The following is a 25,492-nucleotide window of genomic DNA, read 5'->3' as shown; positions in this document are numbered from 1 at the left end:
AATTAAAATTTGAAATCATATAAACTGATAAAATTTCGAAAAGGAAGTAGAAAAGAAATCAATACCCAATTTCGAGCTTCGCAAGTTTCCTACGAGACCATGTTAATGGTGATGCAAAAGCATAAAAACTTCATGTCTTGGCTGGAAAGTTTTCTCTTTTCTTTTGTTTTCTGGGGGTTTAAGAGGGAGTGTGGAAAGAACTGTATTTGGTAGTATTCTTTAACCAATTAGGTAATAAGCAGCCAGGTTTCCAAGGGAAATCATCCAAATTTTCGGAACACACAAAAGGAGAGGGCAAAAAAAAACACAAATTTCCTCCGAAATGAAAGAAGCACTTGTCGGGACTCATCTATAAAGCAAAACAAAAAGCAAGTGTATTGTTTTGTTATTGTTCTGTTTCAGTTCTGTTGGGACATCCTTCAGGTTTCGAAGCAACGACAAGCGAAGAAATAAATAAAGAAAGAATACTTAAAACCCCCGGGCACTCAAACAAAGTTACTTTTGGGGTTGGTTTTTGCCCTTACAAAGAAGGTGACTCACGAAATACAAATCGTGGCCACTTTGTCAAGCTAGCCTCTCCTTCCCCCAACTCCCTCTCACACCCCCACCATTATAAACCGCCAAAACTGGTCCTCACACCACACTCGTGCCCCTCGAAAACCTTTCTTTCCAGTTCATATAAATTTCCCAAGCTCATCACTCATTCCTCTCTCTCTCCCTCTCTCTTTCTCCCTCTCTATGTGTCCACGGCCATGGCTTGCAATCTTTCTCAGAGGCAGATTTATGCATTAGCAATTTCTTTGGCCGACGAAGCTTCTTGGTGCTGTGTTTTCGTCTTGTTAACCCTGCTATTGCTGAACTCTTGCAAGGAGACTACTACGATAGCAAATGATGAGGATGTCAAAGGGAGACAGCTTTTGGGCAGACCATGTGATGAAATCTATGTTGTTGGAGAAGGAGAAACCCTTCACTCTATCAGTGACAAGTGTGGTGATCCTTTTATCGTGGAGCAGAATCCTCATATTCATGATCCCGATGATGTTTTTCCTGGACTTGTCATCAAGATCACCCCTATGAAGTCTAGGAAGTCCTTGAGGTAGCTTTGTTCACTTCATTATTGCTTTTGGTTGTAATTATAGTTTGTTTAATTTTCCTCATCAATGGAAGTATCGAAACATTCTTGCAAGAACATAAGATATATTCGAATTAAACATTCTTCTTCATACTTGTAAGATTCATCAATGGATCGAACTTCTTGTTTATTATATTCCTTTATTGTTTCTCTTTAGTAAGTACATGAATAACATGATATACATGCTGTAAGGCCCGTCGTAAAAACTTGAAATCTTTTCTCCATGTACGAGGTGAAGCTTGAAACTTGGAACATGAAAACAGAGAGGCACAAACATATTCCGTTCCGGTACAAGTGATTAAACAAATCAAGATAATCAAGGAAGATGGAATGTTGGAAAGCTTGATAAGATAAGCATTAAACAATGACAAAAGTTGGGTAATTAATTATCTGGATCAATGTCTCATTAGTCCATTAATTATCTAATGGAATGACTGCTTCACCATTTTATACCTACAAAGAAAAAGGTCCTTAATAATTTCTACCAACATTTCTCTTTGTTCTCGGATGAAGCTAAATGGCAATATATATATATATATATATATATATATATATATATATTATTAAGCCCAAGTGGGGCATATTTTCCATTAATCAACAGGTGGGGTGGAGGAATAAATCCTCCATTAATTACCACGTGTACAAGCTAGAAATAATGCTATGAAATTACCACCCCAACCAAACAACTTTGGATTTATTTTTATCCATACCAATTTGACATTTTCCATTTGTTATAATATTTTTTTAATTATTATGGTAAAAAAATGGCGAGAAACCAGAAGAGGGCTCATTTCTAAGCCTGCGAAAATAAGATTCTGGTATTGGGCTGCTCTCAACCTAGTCGGGCCTAAGCTTGCGGACTTTGTGACTTGGACCCATCAGTTTCCAAACCATTAAAAGCCAAGTTGTTCGATTCGGGCTGAGGTTCGAATCTTGTTACAATAGTCATCCAACTTGAAATCCGATATCTTGTAATCGGATATTTTAATTTTATAAAATGTTTATAGAATGCAAGTACTTAATTATATTTTATTTTTTAATTGAATATTTTGTCAAATAATAAAATGTTTAGATGGAATATCTAATTAACGGTTTTAGTCCCAAATTATTTTGCAGAAGTGGATTTAATATATCCTTGCCAAAAATTGTACTCCCAGTGTCTTAATGGCGAACAAGAGTATTCATGCATATGCTTCCTTTGTGGGCGACAATATTCACTTTAGTGGAACGCAACAGTGAATTGATGAGGAATAATTATGATAAAGAACCCTGATTAGACTCATCAACACAATGCTGTTTCCCTGTTAAGAGATTTTCACGGAGTTGTTGACTTTTCGTGGTCCAATCAGATCATTGTCATCAGTACCCTTTGCCTTTCTAATTCTTATAACGACCAAACATGATTCAACGAAATCCCATAGCTGATCTGAAGCTGAAAAAGAACTTTGTGGAATGACCCATGCGTGAATTATCCCCACAACGGGATATGACAATCGATGAAGTGAACTCTTCTACCGTAGGCTTGCTTGGCTTTACTCCTTTTATGGCCCAAATCTGCTGCCCGAGATGCCAACAAATACATATCCTTATCTTGGACTCAGCTGCTTTCATTGGCTGCCATGCAACTTAACACTCAAGGTTTTTGCATGTGCATTTTTCCTCCAGAGAACTAACAGAGTAAAGAATTAAGCACCACAGGTTATCCAATTTTATGAGTTGATCCCATGATCATTAAGCACAGGAAACTTGGCCTCGTAGTTCATTTCTTCACTTCTCTGAACTATGCTCTGCTAATGGAGTAGTTCACAGTTGCTTTCGAGCATAAAAAGGTTTTGTTAAATCAAGCTCTCCATTCCTTGAAACATCGGAAACCAAGAAGTGGATGTTAGATTTCTGTTTCTCCCACTTGTAGATTTCGATAGACTATACCGCATATTCAATATCCCACTTCTTATTTTTCTATATCCGAATTAGCACCAGAGAATATTCAAGGGGAAATTGCAGAAAAAAGGGGAACCAGACTGAATTCTCCCCAAATGGATAGGGTTCAAAATGGAATATTCAACATATATTATTACTGGACCATATACAAGAATAAGGTTTTTGTCATCTCTGAAAACTTTAATTAAAACGACCGCTACATTTATATTTCTTTGTCCTTAGCAAATTAAGAAACTCACGCGATTCCTCCAAACTGATACATAGGAAGAGAGGGTTGGTCATCGTAATTTAACGTTCATGAACATCATTTCCTTGCTTGTATGTGTCCAGGTTTGAAAAGAAAAAGAAAACCCAGATTTTTCTGCACATCATTGTTGTTAAAATATATGTTTGTGGTCGTCCATCCATTGCATGTGTCTGTTTATCTTTCTCCTAGGTAGTAATGTTGGTAATATCTTTTTAACTTTTAGGAGTTAGGTACAACATTTGTCTAACTTGAAAGGCCAAGGAATATACGGCTAATCCAGCTTTCTAGATTAACTTTTGAACCTAATTAACAGTCATGGTGTTAAAAGTAAGATATTCTCTTCATTTCAGTCCCAAATATCAGTACTATTGTCATAATTGAATCGTAAAAAAGAAGGTTTAATGATGACCTTTCAATATTCTAAGGAGCCAGACAGTTCGCGAACGACACGTGTTTTGTCTCGTGATTTGTAATGGTGGCTGAAAAACATCCCTCGTTCCTGTTCATTTTGAGGCTGCTGCACTATATATGTAAATGGGGTTTTGACATTGCTTGGCGACTCGACCCTGTACATTAAACCTTATTTTCTGCTTCCCTTGCCAGATACCACCTCTAATTTTTCTGCTTCTCAATGATCTCCAGGTTCTAACTTCACAGAAACAGGGAAAACTTAGCAGTTCTTGATCAGCTAGCTGCTCACCACAAGCTCGCAGAAACTGTAAGTCGGCTGCTCGTAGCACTTTGCCTGTACCTTCTTCTTTTTCACCTGAATAAGTACGCTTGTGTGTATACTTTTTCATCTAGGTACGTGCATGTAAGATTATACAGACCCTTAATTAGTATTTGATTAATGTAAAAATTAAGGTGCAAAGACAAAGAATATGTATCCTAACATGCTGGGGTTGCCAAATGCTAATTATTAAAGCTTAGCCTAATAATACTGCTAAATGGAAGATTCGCATATATCACCTTTTTATGTTTTAATAATTTATAAGATAAGGATAACAAAAGTGTCAAACAGGTATCTTTCTTTTATACATTAATAGAATAATAAAATATAATATTTTTTTAAACAAAAAAAAATAAAAAATCATATAAGAACTCATTATTTCAAATACACATCTTATATATATATATATATAATTTTACAAGTTTCTTTTCTTTTTATTAAACTTTTGAATATTATGTTCAATTTTTGGCTCAGCTAACTTTACTATTTTGCCTTTAAAATGCTTTTTCTTTTGATGAATTTAAAATTTAAAGTAATGTCAAAATAATATTTCTTTTCCTTTCTTTTTTGACTTAACACTTGAAACACATCTGCATGCAGAGATTTTAAACTATATATTCAAGTTATCATGTTTCATGATCTATTTAGTTAATCACTTCAGTTGAGTTTTGGCAAAGATTTTCAAAACCAACTAGAGTTCTCATCATTTTATTAAAATAATATTGATATAAATATTCAGTATAATATTTAAAAAAACTTTTAAATTATTTAAAAAAATTTAAATAAGTGTTGATTCTTTATTATTACGTACATATATCTTTATATTTTTATTTTAAATCAAATAAATTTTGATAATTAATAATTAATTATTATTAATTAAAATATTATTAATTATTTTATATTATATGACACTAACATAATATGTTGATATATTATAATAGATGATGATGTGGTATGTTGATGCGATATGATAACATTATCACATGTCATATATTTTACTTTACACTTACTTGAATTTAAAATATCAAGTAATATTTTAATTAATAATAATTAGTTAACTGTTAATTATAAAAATTTATTTAAAATTTAAAATGTTTTTCAAACATTATGTCAAAATATTTTCATTGTTTTAAATTAATACTAAAAACTCTAGCTATATGGACTGGTCTTCACTAAGTCTTCAAGCCCATGTCAAATGAGGCCTGGCCCGAATGTACGATCGCTTAGCCCATGGATATCTATTGATTTTCAATTTTAAAAGATGAAACACCGCCGCCTTTTAATAACGAAAAACACAGGATCCCTGGAGTCGGGGTGCGTTATACACCTGTAAAAGCTTTTAAGCTGCCACGTACTGTCCTATAAACTCGTTCTCGCAAATTGCTTTTGCCCCTCCTAACTAAAAACCAAACTACATTTACAAATTTCGCGCGATTTCCATGACACTCCTCAACTTCACGCCTCTGTCTCTTGTAGATTTGGTCATTCAGTTCTGTCGGCCATGGATTTCTTTTTCTTCCAAATCCCCCAAAATTTTTTGTTTCTTTTTTCTTTCGGTTTTAGATTCTGATTCCCATGAACGAACCTTTTGCAAGAGCTGCTTTCGTCTAGTCCAATGAATCTTTTTCTTGTTCTTTGTTTTCCTAGTACTTAAAATTCTTTGCTACCATGTTTGCCTAACTGCCATCTGCTTATACTCCACGCAAATGCTAAACATGTTCAGACCGAATAAGGTTTCTAGTTGTGTTTTGCTGATCCTCCTACGATCTTTAAGGCCTTTTTGTTTCTAGGTTTCTGTTTAAAGGTCCAAACTGTCCCCCTTTTAATATTCCGGAATATTGGTTTTTTACTATTTCATATCTTTCTGGGGGTTTAAAGGATCTGAGTATGTAAAGAAAGTCCATATCTTTCCAATCATAATTTCCACTAAACTTGAAAATTCTTGAATTATTCGGATGTGTTACTTACCTTGACAAGATTTTGAAGCTTCATTGCTCCAAGAAACTTATATAGTAGTTAAGAATAGAGTCTCAGATCATATTTTCTGCTTTTCTTTGTAGCAGTGAATTGGCTTTTGCGTTTAAGATGGTGGCCTTCGGGAAGAAGTTGAAAGAATCACAAATTCAAGAATGGCAAGGGTATATGTATGGTTTATATATTCTGACTGCTATTTGAGTTGGGTTTGGTAATTTCTTCAAGTATGCCTGAAATGTGTTTATTTTCAGGTATTATATTAACTATAAATTCTTGAAGAAGAAAGTCAACCGATACGCTCAACAACTGGAGGTTGGAGCCCAAGATCACCGCTATGTTCTCAAGGACTTCTCAAGAATGCTAGACAGCCAGGTAAACTTAGCAATAGATGAATCTCATTCACATAACTAATGCAAAGACAGACCTGTTACTGTTATTTTAGAGTATAAATACCATTTTCTGTCTGCTTGTCTTGGCAATTTTTAGATTGAAAAGATTGTATTGTTTCTGCTGGAACAACAAGGACAACTAGCGAGCAGATTATCTGATCTTAGAGAACAGCATGACGAAATTTTGCAGCAGACAGATGGAGCAAAAATATCAGAGTTACAAGAAGCATACAGAGGAGTAGGACATGATCTTTTAAGGCTTCTCTTTTTTGTTGAGATGAATGCTACTGGCTTGCGAAAGATTTTGAAGAAGTTTGATAAGCGCTTTGGCTACAGATTCACCAATTACTATGTCAAAACCCGTGCAAATCATCCTTATTCTCAGCTGCGACAAGTGTTTAAACATGTGGTAATGCATCCGATTTTAACATCAATCTTCTCTTTGTTCCTGTTTTATTAAGATTTTGATATTATTTTTATAGGAATTTCTTAGTTGCACTTTCTTTTCTTTGGCACATGACACGCAGATAACTATACAAGCATGATTCAGCTTCTATAGTCTCTTCATGTGAATGAAAGCTTTATCAGCTACTAGTTGAACATGCAGGGTTTTGGGGCTGTTGTTGGAGCCATATCTCGCAATCTCGCAGACCTGCAAGACCATCAAGGGAACTACGTATCAATATATGATCAGCCTGCTTTATCCCATCCGGTTTTTCCTCGGATCCTTTCCTTCACTATCTATCCATTGTTCATTACTCTCTTCTAATATTCAACTTGTAAAGTGGTGAAGTATATAGAAGTTCACAATGCATCACCATATATATAAGAATCTCCATTTTCTTGGTAAACAATCTATATATAAATGAAGCATGTAATTTTTAACTGATATTTTAGAATGGCTGCAGCTGCATATGTACTTTAAACGGATCGTGAATTACTTGATTTTATATTTGATCAATGCTAAGAAACATAAACCAGAGCAATATTTCAACTCCATTGAAAATTTTAATTGCATTAGGGCCATTCATGAGCTGATAGTACTTCATTCAGCAACTTGATGATATATTCTTTTCAGTGATAGAGACTCAACAATCAAATGCTTCTCCATAACTTCTTAAACAGAACTGTGGATTTTGGAGCTAGAAGCTAAATTAGAAAGAAAAGACTTCCACTTAACTTGTCTTAGATTATGTATCTGACCAGAAACTAGAAAAAATTACCTCTCTTTGGTCATTTAATGACCTTATTCAGAAATGATGTAATTGAAATTCCAGGGCCTAGTTGGGTGTAGAGTTGTTTAACTTTGGTGCTAGACATGAGTTTCTTAGGGCATATCATTTCAACTTCGTCTATAGTGAATTTTCTATTGTTTCACATAGTATTTCTGCATTCTTGTTTGTGTGCTTCAATTGATAAGTAAAAGCAAAGACTGTAAAACGTGCAGGATCCTGTGGTTTATTCCATAAAAGCAGCGGTAAACAGATTATCCAATTCAACAAACTTTCTCGAGTTTTTGGGGAAGCATGCATTTATTATGCAAGATGATTTACCAACTCCATCTGAAGAAGATGTTGTGGAGGAGAGATATCATTTCATGTCACTTCTCTTGAATTTGGTAAGCACGTTTCTATATATGGTCAACACATATATCATTGTCCCAACCGCAGATGACTACTCCCTTAGCCTTGGAGCTGCAGCAACTGTTTGTGGTGTTGTCATAGGGTCAATGGCTGTTGCACAAGTGTTCTCTTCAGTTTATTTTAGTGCATGGTCGAACAGATCATACTTGAGGCCACTTATTTTTAGCAGTGTTGTGCTTCTCATTGGAAACACCTTGTATGCTTTGGCTTATGATCTTAATTCAATAGCAGTTCTTCTGGTTGGTCGACTATTTTGTGGGTAAGTTGTCTAATCATTTCTCTGGTTTAATAATATATAGGAGGCCTATCAGGAAAGAAGTTCATTTTGATAGTAGTACCGCAGTCCTCTTGTTCTTTTAAAATGATTCATCTTCACTAATATCACTTTCTTAATGGAAAAGTTAATGCTGCTGATATTTCCAGGTTAGGTTCTGCAAGAGCTGTAAACAGGCGTTATATCAGTGATTGTGTGCCACATAAACTGCGGATGTGGGCATCTGCAGGTTTTGTTACTGCAAGTGCTCTTGGAATGGCATGTGGTCCAGCTCTCGCCTGCTTGTTTCAAACTAATTTTAAGATTTACAAACTCACATTTAATGAGGACACTTTACCTGGTTGGGTTATGGCTCTTTCCTGGCTTTTCTATTTACTGTGGCTGTGGATTTGCTTTCAAGAGCCTCCTCAGGAGATCAAGGAGAATATGTTGCCACAGGAAGTTCATTCTGGTTGGTCAACAAGATTGAATCTCATACGTTTTGCATTTACTGTTCTTGTCTTAATTTTTCTAATTCATTTTATACCATATTAAAGTATTGATATTTTCTGCATCCCTAGGGTTCAATTTTTAGTTATAAGAAACATTAGGGAGCCAAATGATGTCCACTTGGACTCTGGCTCTTTCATTCTCTGAGATCCTTTTGTATGACGCAGTAGGCATTTCTGGGTCCAAGATTTGCTATTTCATAAAAGCTCCATTTTGTCTCTTGTAGTTTCAAGTCCATCATTGAACAACAATACAATATCATTCCAAAATTTATTCAAGGAAACTTTGTCTGTTTTAGGATCATCGGTGAATTATGCTGTAGAGAATGGTTACACGCAGCCACTGCTTTTGAACATGGAAGCCAAGCAACAAGGTCAAAATGAAGACGCAGAATGTGATGATGGCGAGGAAGATTCTTGTGAGAAAACTCACAAACCTGTCACTTCAATTGTCTCAGCATACCGGTTACTCACACCATCTGTAAAGGTATAAAGTTGATTCTTCATTCTCAATTTATCTTTCATCAACTTCAATTCTCTGAGCTGACTTTGCAATGGTCCTTCTTACTGAAATTGTTCTATTGTTCATCAGGTTCAATTATTTGTTTATTTTATGCTTAAATATGCAATGGAGATATTGCTTGCTGAAGCAAGTGTCATCACTGCATATTACTTTATATGGTCAACCAGCAGTGTGGCGATCTTTCTTGCATGTCTTGGGCTAACAGTACTTCCAGTAAACATTGTTGTTGGAACCTACATCAGCAACATGTTTGAAGAAAGGTGAGTTCACAGATGACAAGAAGCATGATAATTCCAGCTCTAGGTGCAACAGTTTTTCAAATGGTCTTAGTTTCAGTTACATTTAGGAAACAGTATTCCAAAGTTGTCATCAGGCTTAATCGGAGCATAATGGTCAAAAGAAAAATATATTGTTCAAGATATTTCTATTTCTGTCAATTTCAAGTAACAAGAGCAAGAGCATAATCAGTTCAGCTGATAGACCGAACCAGTAAGCTCTGAGCCTCTTATAATCAAGTTATTCTCCAATGCATAGTGTAGTGAGTGATTATATTAGGATATTTTTCTGCCACTGATTTGTTCACATCTATTCCCAGATGACATGCATCTCATTTAACCTGATTGCAGGCAAGTTCTGCTCGCATCTGAAATCATGGTTTTGATTGGTATACTCCTAAGCTTCCATATCGGCATCCCTTACTCTGTGCCTCAGTATGTCGGCTCTGCACTAATCACTTTTGTATCTGCTGAAGTCCTTGAAGGTACTTTCTGTGGTTACTTTGTGTGAACAAAACAATGCACTATCCATGTAGGCAAGGATGACTGCTTGTTCTTTCTGCTGACATTTGAAACCTTTTAAATCCTGCTATAAAAAATTTGATATGGCATTCTATATTAGAAGGCCAAACTGTAACACATAGTACTAGTGTTTACTATTGAGGCTTTAGTTTTTGCTCCCTAACTGTAATTCTTGGATTCCCTTCAATGATCAATCCAGGTGTGAACTTGTCGCTCCTCTCCCGGGTCATGTCATCAAGGCTTTCTCGTGGAACTTACAATGGAGGGCTGCTTTCAACAGAAGCCGGAACCCTTGCCCGAGTAATTGCAGATGGTACAATAACACTATCTGGCTACCTGGGCGTGAGTAGGCTCTTGAATACTACCTTGGTTCCTTCACTATTCATCTGTATCTCCTCCATTATTGCCACCTGCTTCACCTACAACGCTCTTTACTAACACCCTCTCGTAAGCAAAAATTTTGTGGAGTAGCAGTTCCATGGATAAACTCATGCTCTAATCAATTGCCAAGTATAAGTAGATACAATTTCTCGAACTTCTAATCATTGCTGAACGCAAAACATTCAAAGCAATCAGTGGCCGTTATGATTGATTCCCATTTTTCCAGCCTATATGCAACACCCGAACCAGTTGATCACCTGATAAAGCACAAACAATATGAAAAACTGTCCTAGCCTAATATTTACACAAGATTTAGATCTTATAGATATTGAGCTGCTTATGTCTTATAGAAACTAAGACAATGCCTAACACGAGCAGCATAAACTACTCTTCTACGTCCCTAAGTAAGGTTTTGTTCGATGAATAAGCTTTGAGTAAACAATTTGAGGTTTCCTCCTCCAACAAAATGCAAAAGGCAAAATAAAAGAGGACTCAGTACTGAACTAAACCTGGACAGGGAATAGGAGGAATAGCAGTGTTACTCAAGAGGATTGTTCCAAAGGATTGTTGATAAATATTGGAATACCAAAATAATTGTATATTTATTTGAAAAAGCCTAATATAACATATAATTTAATTCAATAATTTGAATATTGGAACACCCGAAGTACAAGGTTTCTTTTTAATATAATGCATATATATATATTTATTTATTTAAAGGAGCAAAATTTTAGGATAAAATATATATTAATAGTGTAATGAATAAAACTATGGAATGCGCACGTCATACGCCCCTAGACAAAACCTCATGCGACTTTACTTCATGAGTTCGATTCGTACGTTTATTTAAACGCGAATTAGATTCAGCTCCCTAGTTGTTTTCTAGAATAGAAAACCTGACAAATTTTCTGGGTCCGTCCAATTCCATTCCTCGGTGAAGCAAGAGAGGAAGAAAAGGTTTTGTGGAAAAGATGGCAGACAATCTGGATTTACCAGAGGCAACTGTTCAGAACATACTGGACCAAGAGAGCCTGAAGTGGGTTTTTGTTGGTGGCAAAGGAGGGGTGGGCAAGACCACTTGTAGCTCGATTCTTTCGATCCTCTTGTCTCGGGTCAGATCCTCGGTCTTGATTATATCCACGGATCCTGCTCATAATCTCAGCGATGCCTTTCAACAAAGGTTCACAAAGACTCCTACTTTGGTTAATGGCTTCAGCAATTTATATGCCATGGTACCCTTTTTTATTTTTCTAGCCTTTTTATTTGATTTTCGTTTCTGGGTATTCAGGGATTTGGCCTATGGTTGTCGTGTGAGATTTTCATGGGGTGTTTTGGTTGTAAATTTGGGTCCTTTTGGAATAAATTAGGCAATGCTCAGTCATGTTTTGTTTTTGATTGTTGATTTGTGGATAATTTGATATGCTTTCATGAAGTTGCAAATACCCGGTCCCTAAATGCTCTATTTTCAACTTATTTCCATCTGAAAGGAGGAACAATTATGTGAATATGATTTCATTGTAATTTAGTAATGGATTCAACCCGGTTTATTGCTTAGCTTCTGCATTAAGGATTAGTTCTTTGTTAGAACTTTTACAAGATGATATGTGGTGATTGTTTCATTTGTCAAAATTTTATTCAACACCTTTCTACATTTGATGCATAATAGGAGGTGGATCCTACAGTCGAAAATGAAGATATGGGTGGGCCTGAAGGAATGGATAGTTTATTTTCTGATTTGGCAAATGCAATTCCAGGAATTGATGAGGCAATGAGCTTTGCAGAGATGCTTAAGTAAGAATACTGTTCTATTTTCTTTGATACTTCGATTAGGATGAATCATCTGGATGCATTAAGTGGCTGTTGCTTCTTTTCAGTTTCTATATGTATATTGGAACAAGTTAAGAGTTACTAGGTTTTATTGAAAGCTTTTAACTTTCTCTATTAGTATCTTTATGATTTTCAACCAAAAGCCTTAAAACAGGGCATGAATTAAGAAAGATTACAGTTCAGCTGTGCTGATTGTGGGCATTTTCTAGATTTTACTTTTGAAAGTTTTAATTCACATACTATGGCCTAGGGTCTAATATAATGATCAAATCGAAGACTTAGCTTTCGGTGTGCATGTTCATGTTTTGTTCTATTTTGTTTCACACTTTTCAATGGTTGATAATTCTAGGATATATGAAAAATATCCCTTAGTTTTTGAAGTGTATAAGATAAACTATGATGGATAGCTTCTCTCTAAACTATTTCTTGCATGCTCTTCGCCACCTTTTACTTGTGTTTTCTCAGCTCCCATAGGTCTGTTGTTGTCTGAATGTAATGCATTCTTGCAGATTGGTGCAAACAATGGATTATTCTTGCATTGTATTTGACACTGCCCCAACTGGCCATACGCTTCGACTTTTACAATTCCCAGCTACCTTAGAGAAGGGACTTGCAAAAATGATGTCATTGAAAAGCAAATTCGGTGGTTTGTTGAGTCAGGTATGACTTTATGTTTTAGTATGTCTTATCACCAGATATTGCTAATCCAGTCTTCAAGAATTTTGTCAACAATGGGCCTGTTGTTAGTAAAATTTTGTTTTAACCTTTATGTTATTTCCGTTAAAACTACTATTCTTTCTTGAATGTCTTATTTCAAGTGATCAATTCTTGCAATGATGTCTGATAAGTTTGTCTTCAATACCATTTTAAAGGTTATAGCTCAAATGTCCGCCCACAGGATTTACCAATTGTTATTATTTCCTAGTTGGTTTTCCTTATATATAAATCATGGAGTTTGAAACTCATCATTGTAGATGACACGTCTCTTTGGGGTTGATGATGAATTTGGGGAGGATGCAATTTTGGGGAGGCTTGAAGGCATGAAGGATGTGATTGAACAAGTTAATAAGCAGTTCAAAGACCCAGTAAGATATACCATTCTCAACTTTTTTTTCCATACATATTGTTTTTAGTTTTCCTTCTTCATTGGTTAATATATGAAATTTAACTGCATATTTGACAACAATCTGCTTGGTAGCCATCAGAGGCTGTCCTTGCACTAAGCTTGGATTTTTTATTTTAGCATATTAAGAGCTTTTATAAACAATATAATGATTGCCATGCTTTTTGACTAGTGAAGTAGAGTCTTTCCTTTAGCAGAGTAAGTTTGGCCATCCATGATATGCCACAAATTCAAGGCTTTGTTATTCATGATAAGTTAATCTAACGTGATGATATTCTTTCTTTTGAAAATGGAGAGAAGGAAGGACAAAAGCTGCTGCTATGTGTGGAGATCCACTTGATTCAATCTCCTGCTTAGTTTTCACTCTTCATGATATAGAGGAAGTGACAGATATACCTCTAAATTTACAATTGTTAAAGCACTAAAACTTGTGAAGTGTGTTGGAGGCATTTTTTCACTTTTCGATTTCAAGTTTCTGGAAGTCTTATGCAACTTACTGAAACTTTTACCATCTGGCTTTTGTTCTATTTTGACTGAAGTTTCTTGAGGTGCCCATGCATTTTGTATGATGCACTTTCCTTTTGGCAGGACTTGACAACCTTTGTCTGCGTTTGCATTCCAGAGTTCCTCTCTCTGTATGAAACAGAGAGACTGGTGCAGGAACTCACCAAGTTTGAGATAGATACACACAATATTATCATTAACCAAGTAATTTTTGATGAAGAAGGTATGTTTACTTCTACTATATCTATCATTTTTCTTTCTGCCCCAGAGAATTGTTGCTTAAAGAAAAAAGCTTACTATCAATTGGCCTGTGTTGTAATTTAAGATGTTGAATCCAAGTTACTGAAAGCAAGAATGCGGATGCAACAAAAGTACCTCGATCAGTTTTATATGTTATATGATGACTTTCACATCAGTAAGCTGCCACTGCTGCCAGAAGAGGTGAGTTCAAGTATATTTTATGTGAAAATTTTACTTTAACAATGCATAAACCAGTTATAAGATAAAATTTATGTGCATTGATATTCTTATTATTTGATTGGTTTTCAAAACTTGTAGATAGAAGATCTTTCTATCTTTCTTAGCACCGACTGCCTCCACGATGAATTGTTATTTTTCCAAAATATTCTGTGATTTGATTGTGGAATTTTGTTGGACAAACTTTTTGCATCCCTAGGAGAATCCGTAATGTGTTATTTTCCCCTAAACAGTCACTGATTGTCATTATTGTTTCTTTCCTTGCCTCTTGTTTCTCTAAGAATCATTTCTGCATTTCAAGAATATAATCCTTGAGCATGAAACTGATTGCCAAATCTGAATTTTGTATCTAGACATATATTGCTAAGCATTTTCATTTCAATAGTTGAGGCTCTTGATCATCCTTGTATGGCTATAACAGGTTACTGGGGTTGAAGCTCTGAAAGCATTTTCACGTCATTTTCTTTCACCATATCAACCTTCTCGCTCTATAGAAACAGTAGAAGAACTAGAGCAAAGAGTATCCACTTTAAAGCAACAGTTGTCAGATGCTGAAGCAGAACTTGAGAAACTCCGAAAAGGAAAACAGAAGGTCTGATTGCCGTCTTATGACTTCATATGGCTCTTTTCCACTTGGCTATTCGGTCGGCCATGTGTGGCATCATTACTACTCGACCCAAAGGGAATTTAGCAGTCTATTTTATTGCTGGATAATGTTGCATAGCATTATTTATTTTAGAAAAATTCTTTACGATACTTTTTTCACTTTTGGCAGACCTGTAATCTTCATATTAACCTTGTGAGGGCATTCTTTTTCTATTATTATTTTAAGAATGGCACCACTATGCTTGACCATGGACAATTTTTGTTTATCATAATAAATTTTCCTTTTGTTCATTCCCCCATGCGGAAACAAATTTGATATGCTTACAAATAATAGGTTGGATACAGGTTTTTCTAAGCTTTATCTGCTGTAATTGAGTTCGTTTCCTTGGGAAGTGACTAGTGAGACAGAACACTATGCAGGAAAGCTTGTTCTTGTTGGCTTGGCTCCCTCGCAGGCCATCAGTGCAGAAGAAAGGTCCATAATGGATAAAAAAAGAAGACAAATATCCAGGTGTAATAGTAGTGGGTACTGTGATATTCACGAAATTAAGTTCTCTTTTACCCTTTGCTTAAACATTTACAAAAATAAAATCCAACTATCAGAAATCAGAACCTTTCAGGGAGTGAGAGCACTTTATTTTGGGCAAGGTACCAACCATGAAGATCATATATTGCTTAATACTATAATCCAAGGCACCTTATTTTGTTTTTTTTTTTAATAGGGATAGGAGGAATAACAAACAAAGAAAACTACAAGTAGCTACAAGAAACATATATTAACTAAGCAGAAATTAGTCCATTGCACAAAAATAAAAGAACATGAGGCCTAAACACTAAAAATATCATTGCACTTTCATATAATATCTTAAGCAATGCTGTTCAGAGGCATTACAACTATGCCAAACTTTGATATCCTCTTCATCGCAATTGTTTATAAGATAGAGTAACAATCATCTAGATACTATCCACCATGCAATGTAGAAATAAAAACTACCACATCCTTCTCTTCCAAGGTTGTGTCAAGCTGACCAGTCAACTCCCAGTCGCAATCATTTACTAGCACAAGAACACCTGGTCTCCTGCACAAACCAATCCCTCAACCAGTTTAGCAGATTGCTTTTAAAGTTAAGTCCTAATTGAATTTGTTGCTTCATTAAGCAAGAGTACTAAGATCCTTAAAAACTTACACAGACTCCCCTTTCATGAACATTTCAGGTCTCTCCTTGATCAAATCGGTACGAACCCAAGACAGTAAATATCTCATGGTTAACTGTGAAAGCCCAAAAACAAACACAATACTCTTCAGTCAGCTTACATAATAAAAACTCATCTAATAACCTGTTTACAACATCTTAAGTTTAGAAGAGGAAGAGGCTTACCTTATCTGCTCCTTTTGGGAGATCAACATTCACATTATGAACTTTAACAGACTCACATAACAGTTCTAAACCTCCACTGCATCAAACAATGAATAACAGAAAGACATTAAAAGCAAGAACAAGCAGAACAGTTTTGGTAATATCCTCAAGAAAGAACTTCATTACGAGAAACTGCAATACAGATGAGGGGCAAAAAGATGGAATTTTGAACCAATCCCAAGATTGTTCCTATATTTTGATACCCTTTTTGATTAATTGTACAAAGATTTCACTGTAGCAGAAGCAGCAAACTTTTTTGTCGTAAAAAGCAAAATCAAAGCCTAAATAAGCACAGAAGATTCAATGAGATTACCAATCTTTACGCAGTTTTTTGATCAAACCCAAAACTGATAATCAGTTTTGATTAAAGACATGAAAGGAAGTAAAAAACTTACCCAAACTCTAGAGTCAATTGCATTCTGAACAAATTTCCGCAGAAATTCAAAAACCCTAACTCGGGACTTTGCGAAGGGCGCTTTGTTGTCACGGAATAATCAGTTTGCACGACGTCGTTTTCGAGCATTGACACTTTTGCATTCTTTGGGCTGAATATTTGGGCCCAGTAGTAAATAGGAAGATAGTTCGGCCCTTTTTATTGGGCCTCTTTTTCTTGGATTGCGATGAACTTTCACTTAAAAAGGTACAATTGAACAATTTGTCATTTTATTGAAAGGAAAATTCAACAATTTCTTCATCAAAATACTTTTTTTTTAAAAAAAATTGTAAATAATTTATCATGTGGAACTCAAGATTCAGGTAACTTTTAAAAAATTAGGACACTGCATTGGTTGTGGGATTCATATCCTTTGGAAATATCCCTTGTCTATACTTTATTTGCTTTGATTTTCAAACGACAATAAAATCAAAGCAAGTGCAAAACATATAGGTGCTACCAAACAAATAAAAAGAAATATCCTTTCTCAATTAGTTATTAGTTCTTTAAAATTATCTCCAAGATATGATATCAAAATTAAGAAATCAATTGATAATAAATGAAAAGATTGTTCGACATCAAATATGAATTTATTTTTATTATTATTTAAATATTTTTAAATTATGAACTTATCCTGTAATATGAATAACAAAATAATGCGTGAAAAGGCTAATGAATGGAAGTAGCAACGTTACTCTTGTAGATAGATATTTAATTTAAAATTGATTGATGATAATAAAAAAATTATTATATTTATAAATTTAAGATATTTTTGATTTAAGTAGTCAATTTTTTTAATCAGGACTTATGGGATAGTAAAGTTTAAACAATGACATTAACAAAGTACTTTTGTTTTTTTATCAAGATTAACAAAGTGCTTTGAAACACTTGTTGCTTTCTTACATCAACTTAATCATATGATGATGTTAACTTGATTTTGTTAGCACTAGTTGTATTTTTTTGGACAGGATGAGGAGAAGAACATTGACGGGATTGATGATTTTGCATGGCCAATGACGCGTTGCCATTGGGGTGCACAAAACCGGTATCCTGTCCCTGCTTCTGTCTTTCCGAGTTTCTTCTTTTAGCTTTACGATTCTCTGCTTTCATCAACTCAAAAGCACTATCTCCGTGCCGCTAAAATTCGTTCGTCTTCACATCACTTGGTTCGTCGAAACAGACATATCGAAACCAGTTATCTAACATCATCCCAATCAACGGTCAAGGATTAGAATCACAATTTTAGGAGGTAAGGAAGAGGCACACCTCATAGCCCTCACCCTCCCCGATTCACTTTTTCGAGATACCCTTCGACCTCCGAACTTCTCGTAAACGTTCTTCCATTTTCCTCTCCAGAATCGAAGAATACGGGTAAATTACAAAATTACAAAAAAGGGGTTCATTGATTTGGTCTTTGCCAATCTGGGTCGGCCCCAAAATTCCAAATTTGTCCAAGTTGAGCATGAACTGGCTTGGCAGTGACTAAGGAGCTAGGGTTTGAATTCTCTGTTCTAGGTTTTTTTATAAAGTTTATAATCAATGGAGGCTTATAAGACATGGGTTAGGAGGAACAGAGACTACGTGCACTCCTTGGAGTCTCTTGCCAACGTAAGCCTTTAGTGTTTTCTACCTTACCATACAATTACATAAAGTCATTTTTTTTTTAATTCCGGAAGTGTATATTGATAGCTATTAGACGATTCTTGAATCTTGATCAAGAACACTTATAATCTTGGAGAACGATTGGTTTGAATGTTAATGTGCATTAAATGTATTGTTAATGCTTGTGCTTCAAATATTAGGGCTATAATCTGTCTTTCTCAAAAGTTTATTTCTTGTTTGATAGTTTAAACTCAAAGTAGTTGACTTCTAGGTTTCACTTATGCTGGTCTGGATTCTGGTTACTGCCTCTTCCATCTTTCCCTTGAAAAGAATGAAGTGAAAAATGGAAGATATTGTATTTGCAATGTAAATTGAAATGGAAAAATGAAAAAATGAGATATTTGCTCACAAAACTCATTCAATTGGAAACGCAAAATGAAAGGTGTTGGATTAGGAAGAGTACTGATTATCTGCAATGTTGGAGCCTTCATTAGCTGGTAGATTTCCATATTTGTTACCTTTGTGGATTGGTATATCTCTGACGTTCCTTGTATATATGATCCATCATTATTTGGATTATTTGGTTTTGTATTCAACAAGTGAGCTTGGAAATGTAGATTTTGTGAATGACTTTTTAATGTGCTTAGAAATTTGAGAATTCCTATCTTATGCTGTTATTTAAAACTGCTGTCCAGGGATTGACGTGGTTTCTTCCTGAACGGTTCTCCACTTCAGAGATAGGGCCAGAAGCAGGTTTTGTGAAATTTTGGTAACATTGGCTACTTCTTGATAGCTTAGAAATTGATAAGAGTCATCTAGTTGGTTGCTGCTCCCCTCCCTCCCCTCTCTTCTCCTTGTATATCAAAATTTCCCCTCTTTTAAGCTATACTGTCTTTTTCATTGACTGCTGACAGTTTTTCCCTATTAAATAACCTTATGCAGTAACTGCAATTTTGGGAATAATCACTGCTATCAATGAGCATATAATCGATACAGCCCCTAATGGGAGGCAAACTGGCTCTGCTGATCCTTCATCATTCCCTTATGGGTTGTGCATATCTGCTTTAAAGGACTTGGAAACTTTGGTTGAAGTTGTTGCAGAGCAGTACTATGGTGATAAGAAATGGAATTTTATTGCTGTTACGGAAGCTACCAAGTAAGAAACATTTGTCATCTATGCTTTTCTTGCTAATATACTGGCATTATGTCTTTGCCTAATAACTTGGTATCTGATGTACATTAGGGTGATGGTTAGATTAGCTTTGTTCCGGAACAGTGGATATAAAATGCTTCTGCATGGAGGAGAGATACCAAATGTTGAAAAAGATTCTGACGATACAAGTTCACAACAGAGAATTGGGGGTTTCCTGAAGCCTGGAGGCCATCATGGACCTGGTTGGTTCCAAAATAATCATGGGCAAAACCCTTGGAATCTTGAAGGAAGGGCACTGTCTGCTTTGAGCAGATTTGGAGAGAGTGCTAGGATGATTTCTGACCCTGTATGGATGCAAAGAATTCAACAACAGCATGCAATTATGGAGCCTCCAAGTGATTATTTCTTAAAACTTTCATGATTGGGTGCTAATTTCAGTGAAATGATAGGAAAATCTGTTAATTAATTGCAATATTTCCTTTTACAGCTCCAATGATTAAAAGGCCTACGCTCTCCGTGATTTTGTCAGAGAAGGGTGTTAATGGGGCTTTATTTATTCTGGGGGAGGTCCTTTTTATTACAAGACCCCTTATATATGTTTTGTTCATTAGAAGATATGGAGTTAGGTCATGGGTTCCTTGGTTTCTTTCTCTGGGTGTGGACTTTATTGGAATTGGCTTTCTATCTCATGTTGTGAAATCAGGGAAAGGTGGAAGCGATCAACAGTTTTCTGCGTCTGAAAAGGATGAGGTTAGAGTCATCATAAATTTTTGCATTGCATTTGCCTCATCAACCTTTGGTATGATATCTGCAGATTTATTTCGTAAAGCATTCATTGACCTTGCTTAATGAGGTTAACTAGGGCTTTGCTGATATCAAGTGTTTGATCCAGGTGAAAAGACGGAAACTGTTATGGGCACTTTACCTAATGAGAGAACCCTTCTTTAGCAAGTACACCAGGTAATTGATAAACATTCACAAAAGTTACTTCCTAATTCCCGCTGTTCTTTTGTGGATACCTTCCCACTGCTAAGGAATTTAACAAACTAGCATATACTTGGTCTACAGGCAAAAACTTGAAAGCACTGAAAAGCTAGTGGAGCCTGTGCCTTTAATTGGGACTCTAGCAGGTGCATTGGACAGATTCTTTCCCCTTTAAAAATCTGAATATATTGAAATCATTCCATGTAAAATTATTGATCAAACTAATTTAGCTATAAACTAATATCTTTTCTTTATATCTTTTGGCCAGCAAAAATTGTTGAGCTCGTAATCGGAGCTCAGACAAGGTATACATACATGTCGGGATCGTAAGAGTGAAGCTGCAAGAAACCATACTTCAAGGCAGTCGGTTTTTCCATATTTTCTTGGTTACAATCTTTTGGTGAAGATCATCCCAACCACCGGATACGTGGTGTTGCTGTTGTATTCTTTAACCAAGTTGTAGATACAAGTATCATCGACATTCAGTTTTCTCATACTTTCCATCTGTGTTAGAAATGGGCTCAACTTTGGAAAGGGCATGTATCTGTATACGGGCCTTAAAATTCTGGCCGAGCTCAGGCTGTGCTAGGCTGAATATTAATCAGCGGACTCTGACCTTCTTGGAATTTTAAAATGAATATTTAATTTAAAAGTAATTGAAAATAAATGAAAACATCTTTATTATATTTATATTTTATAATATCTTTAATTTAACAGATATATGTCTATTCCTACTTTAATAATAACGCTCGTAAGGAATATGGAATAGGTCTACAGCAGCATAAATCAAATAAATAAGGATAATGTTTATTTTAATATAATATTATTTTTTAGAATGGCTATCTAACTGAAAATTAATTAACAATAAATAGAGAGATTTTTATTGTATTTATTGATCTGAATTTGTTTTTTTTTTACCCTTAAATATAAAAAAAAGAACAATAAAAAGAGAAAAATCTTGTTGATCCATAAAGTTTAAGTATATGTACGAAAATGAAATCATATTGTGATCTATAGAGAATTTTCTTTGTATAATTATGATCATAGTCTAAGTTTGTACAATCATTATTACATATGAACATGAGATTACGTTGAATTTACTTCAGTAATGATATACGTTTTAGTTATGTATATTATACAATTATTGTAAATAATTGTGGATAATGTATTCCGATATCAATTGCCAACATCTTAAGTAAACTCTTTGCCACTTGCAAACTCACTCCAAATTTCTATTTCATTGAAACTAAAAATTTAAAATATAAAATTTATATTTGATGTACTATTAATTAAATGATAATAGTATATTTATGCTTTTTTGAGTTTTCAGAAATCCTTTGACATTGATGTGGCTGTTTAATCCTCAAATTCCATAAAAATTAATTAAACTAATTCTTCAAGGCTAGACCCTGCCGTGTCGTACCATTCTCTTATAAGCTTCGATCATTTTGGCCTTCATCTCATTTGGTAAAGTTGATTAGGTCTCGGAAAACAGGTTCCATTTACTACACTCTAATCTCAGTTCAATTTGGTTTGATTAAAAATTTAAAAATAATTTGAATTTAAAATTTTAAAAAAATAATAGTAAATGATTTGACTTTAAATAATTTATATAATCGAAATAGATTTAATTTTAAAAAATTGCTAGCTTAAAGTCAAATTGAAATCGATCTGAATAAAAAATGACATAAATAAATTTAAAAAAAAACTAAATTTTCTTCAACTTAAAATGAGTCTCAAAGAGTGCAGTTACCACCTATAACAATTAAATGGAAGCATTTTATCTTAGGCGGGAAAGAAAGAAATGGTCTACCAACCTATTAAGAGCTTGAGGGGATGGAGGTCCCATTGGCCCACCAGTAAGATGAACCATGATGTTAAAGACATTAAAATGGCGTGGCACAATGTCATTAGTGGGTTGTGGTAGGCAAAGCCCTCTCGTCTATCTCGTGCACCTGCAAAGAAACATGTGGTGGAGTGGTGGGGTACATGTACACGCATTGAGTCCACATAGAAGGCTAAGTACTTAGATTAAAAAATTAAAAAAAAGAACATATGGGGAATGGGGTCCCACCTACTAAGGGGTCCCCATTCAAGAGAAAACTGAAAAGGGGACCACTTTTAGAAAGGGACAAGTGGGACTGTGACCATAACCTATACCCCATCGTGGCCTACCTTACCCCTACCCCACCACCACCACCACCAGTGACCAAAGGATGAGAGAATTGTGAGATGAGCCTGGTGCAGGTTGTCTGCCCCTCGGTTATGGCCCCCTCCGGCCAATGGTTCCTGCTGTGCTTGCTCCTTCACGAGACCGGTGAAAATGGTGGGATCCCACCATCTTTACATGGTCCACCCTGTACATGCTTTAATAGGTTCCACAGTTTGGAAGAATCTAACACCCCCCATCCTCCCCCATAGTATGTGGTAGGTCCATTTATAAGGCCTGATTAGTGGTGGAGCGTCCCGATTTGACAGATTGGGTCTTGCCACTCCTTAGATCTTCTTTGCCGTACACACAGCTTGGGTGGGCGGCTTATAGGCGACAACTTTACTTACGAGTCCTCCAGGTTAACTCTTGGTCTGTTACCGGACACATTGTTTGTTACCATCTATGCGTGGATGGTAATCCTCTATCCCTTTCCATTTTATAATTCATAAGGCATTAAAAAGGCTGAAAATCTTATATGAAAAAGTTACCCTAAAGCTCAAACAAGTCTATGAAATGAACTCAAGCATATGCGATCCCACCTCAGCTAGTCACCCTGGAAAAAGGCCTGGCCTTGTCCTTCTTCCAATAGAATGTATTAATTTGTTAGGTTAAAGCTTAAAAGTTGTGAACAGCCTAAAACTTCTCATCTTAATCTCAATGGATATATTCCTTACTTCTTTCAGCATGCAAATGGTGGGTACGTAGTGGAATTTTATGCTATTAATTTCTCCTTTAAGGCTGTCAAATTCATAGCTTTACTTGAAAGCTTACACACAACCTTACTCTATTATTTTGTATTGAAAAGTTCCTTTTTATTTTCTTTACTTCAATCTTTCCAAGTTCCAAATCCCAATCAAGGGCTCCGAAACCTAAGGCATGTAGAGAGAGAGAGAGAGAGAGAGAGCCGGACATGCAGCACAGCCGTATGGCAGTGATGTATCAGCCGCAGCCTGGGCCGCCGTTTACTTTTATGTTTATCCGTCTCTGCAGCGGCATGATTTGTACATTGGGGGCCACCACAACCAGCTAAGGCAGTGTGCCAATTGCCATTGCATGACCCATTAGCTTATGCCGTGGGCCATTTTACTCGTTAAACACATTTATATTGCAGACCTATTTAACTTTAGTTGATCTCGCTGCTGCATTAATTCTCTCTTCTTCTGTTTAAACCTGTGGCTGTGATGAAATCGATCATGTGTTAAAGGGGTGCATTTTCAGGAGTCATGGACTTAACTGTTAAAGTTAAACCACCAAAGGCAGCTCTGGCATGCATGATGGATTGATGGTGTGGTGGGGTAAAGGCTCAACTCCCCCTGGTATGCTTGCTAGAAATTCCTGGTTTTGGCCCCCACAAACCAAATGGTTCTTCTTCTTACCCAGTCTTTCTTCTTTTTTTTTGTTTTTGTTTTTCCATTTCATACACTTGACTTTTGGTTTTTCAGATTACATTCATATATATTGGATGATATTAACATGATTGTCTTATTTAATTATTCTAATTCTTCAATTTAGAGACCGTTGGATTTGAATATTGTTTTTAATTTCTTGGCTTTCATGAATAAGACAGTATATAAACTCAAACTTCATACTTTTGGATAAACTTGATGAATATCAGGCTCTATTAATTTTATGAGAACAATGTTACTGGGCTTTTTTAGATTATTAAACTTTTTTTTTATTTTAACAATGATGTGTAAGATTTTTATCTCTTTTTTTGTTGCTTTCGGTTGATAAAATATAGTAAAGATCTTCCAATCACACGTGAGGTCTATTACATATATCATCTTCTAATAAAAAACGGTGGGAAAAAAAGTTATTATAATGTCTAATGAGTTAATGTTACGAGTAAAAGAAATTATTTATTGGTTACTAGTCTTTAATTTCAATCAAGGAATAAAAATACACACATGCTCATGGTTTTTTTTTTACTACAAAGAAAAGGGTTTTTTCATTGGAAATATGTTAAAAATCTGTGGGCATAATAGTGTTTTTGTCGAAAATTTAATTGACAAAATAGTAATCAGTAATATATTTTCGTAAAAAATGCTTAATTTCCGTTGTAGTTGTAGAAATATCTGTTCAAACCAATTCGCCTAAAAGAGTATAGCATTATAATTATAACCTATGATGATAAAATTCATTGAAAGCTACATCATATTTTGAAAACTATATATATGCATGTGTCATTTTATCAGCTTTGTATATTTATGAGTCTCTAACTTTAAAAAGCCACGTTTTTCTTTTCATTCCCTTTAATTAATTGAATGACAATGGCATGGGGCAACAAGAGTTAGGGATTTATCAAGAACTAACCAGGTTCATTTCCGGCCCTGAAAATTAGAAGAGAGACTTAAAATTAGTTTGGTTAGCATAGTCGTCCATGCAACTTGAAAAGGCTTAAAATGGAGGGTACAAAACCCAAACAATTTTCCCTGTAATTTGGATCTTTGGAGGCATCACCAACTTTGACCCTACCGATCAGATAATCTGAGAATCCAGTGGGAATGGGACCCACCACGTGTGATATTTGGTGGGTCCAAAACTTAATCCATGATCGGTCGATAACCGTAGATTTTTTTGTCATCAAAATATCAGAAATTAGAGAAAGCCCGAAAAGGTCTCAACTTAAAGAGG

At 35.3% G+C, this 25,492-nt stretch overlaps 5 protein-coding genes across 10 annotated transcripts; 4 read left to right on the top strand and 1 right to left on the bottom strand.

Annotated features, from left to right (window-relative positions):
• The first annotated feature begins 18 nt into the window (after nucleotides 1–18).
• On the top strand, nucleotides 19–1,259 carry LOC110413270 (uncharacterized). Its single transcript, XM_089783194.1, has one exon. The coding sequence runs from the start codon at nucleotides 753–755 to the stop codon at nucleotides 1,098–1,100; it is 348 nt and encodes a 115-aa protein (XP_089639320.1). The 5' UTR covers nucleotides 19–752; the 3' UTR covers nucleotides 1,101–1,259.
• Nucleotides 1,260–3,891: 2,632 nt separating this feature from the next.
• On the top strand, nucleotides 3,892–11,181 carry LOC110413621 (SPX domain-containing membrane protein At4g22990-like). Of its 6 annotated transcripts, none has more exons than XM_021424498.1 (11): nucleotides 3,892–4,038; nucleotides 6,114–6,188; nucleotides 6,276–6,396; nucleotides 6,511–6,822; nucleotides 7,021–7,125; nucleotides 7,861–8,315; nucleotides 8,480–8,781; nucleotides 9,118–9,305; nucleotides 9,411–9,601; nucleotides 9,968–10,101; nucleotides 10,338–11,181. In XM_021424498.1, the coding sequence occupies exons 2-11, from the start codon at nucleotides 6,136–6,138 to the stop codon at nucleotides 10,574–10,576; spliced, it is 2,100 nt and encodes a 699-aa protein (XP_021280173.1). In that variant the 5' UTR covers nucleotides 3,892–4,038; nucleotides 6,114–6,135; the 3' UTR covers nucleotides 10,577–11,181. The 6 variants fall into 6 exon arrangements, with proteins under 6 accessions (XP_021280173.1, XP_021280176.1, XP_021280172.1 ...); XM_021424501.1 differs by having other exon boundaries at nucleotides 6,111–6,188; XM_021424497.1 differs by lacking the exon at nucleotides 3,892–4,038 and adding an exon at nucleotides 5,431–5,783.
• A 172-nt stretch (nucleotides 11,182–11,353) lies between these two features.
• On the top strand, nucleotides 11,354–15,347 carry LOC110413622 (P-loop containing nucleoside triphosphate hydrolases superfamily protein). The gene is made up of 7 exons (XM_021424504.2): nucleotides 11,354–11,751; nucleotides 12,186–12,310; nucleotides 12,856–13,006; nucleotides 13,321–13,431; nucleotides 14,058–14,196; nucleotides 14,299–14,414; nucleotides 14,872–15,347. Exons 1-7 carry the CDS (start codon nucleotides 11,491–11,493, stop codon nucleotides 15,046–15,048), a joined length of 1,080 nt encoding a protein of 359 aa, XP_021280179.1. The 5' UTR covers nucleotides 11,354–11,490; the 3' UTR covers nucleotides 15,049–15,347.
• A 466-nt stretch (nucleotides 15,348–15,813) lies between these two features.
• Nucleotides 15,814–16,953, bottom strand: LOC110414173 (Ubiquitin related modifier 1). The gene is made up of 4 exons (XM_021425244.1): nucleotides 16,870–16,953; nucleotides 16,436–16,511; nucleotides 16,244–16,326; nucleotides 15,814–16,135 (listed from the first exon to the last, which is right to left on the bottom strand). Exons 1-4 carry the CDS (start codon nucleotides 16,890–16,892, stop codon nucleotides 16,018–16,020), a joined length of 300 nt encoding a protein of 99 aa, XP_021280919.1. The 5' UTR covers nucleotides 16,893–16,953; the 3' UTR covers nucleotides 15,814–16,017.
• Nucleotides 16,954–17,792: 839 nt separating this feature from the next.
• SSE1 (shrunken seed protein (SSE1)) lies at nucleotides 17,793–21,323 on the top strand. The gene is made up of 9 exons (XM_021424624.2): nucleotides 17,793–18,156; nucleotides 18,264–18,515; nucleotides 19,205–19,262; nucleotides 19,452–19,665; nucleotides 19,753–20,057; nucleotides 20,150–20,412; nucleotides 20,555–20,622; nucleotides 20,731–20,792; nucleotides 20,915–21,323. Exons 2-9 carry the CDS (start codon nucleotides 18,447–18,449, stop codon nucleotides 20,974–20,976), a joined length of 1,101 nt encoding a protein of 366 aa, XP_021280299.1. The 5' UTR covers nucleotides 17,793–18,156; nucleotides 18,264–18,446; the 3' UTR covers nucleotides 20,977–21,323.
• Nucleotides 21,324–25,492: the final 4,169 nt, after the last annotated feature.

Source organism: Theobroma umbraticum, unplaced genomic scaffold, assembly GCF_002168275.2.
Source record: "Theobroma umbraticum cultivar Fairchild unplaced genomic scaffold, ASM216827v3 scaffold_4.1, whole genome shotgun sequence".
NCBI lineage: Eukaryota > Viridiplantae > Streptophyta > Magnoliopsida > Malvales > Malvaceae > Theobroma > Theobroma umbraticum.
This window is presented reverse-complemented; position numbering and strand designations above follow the sequence as displayed.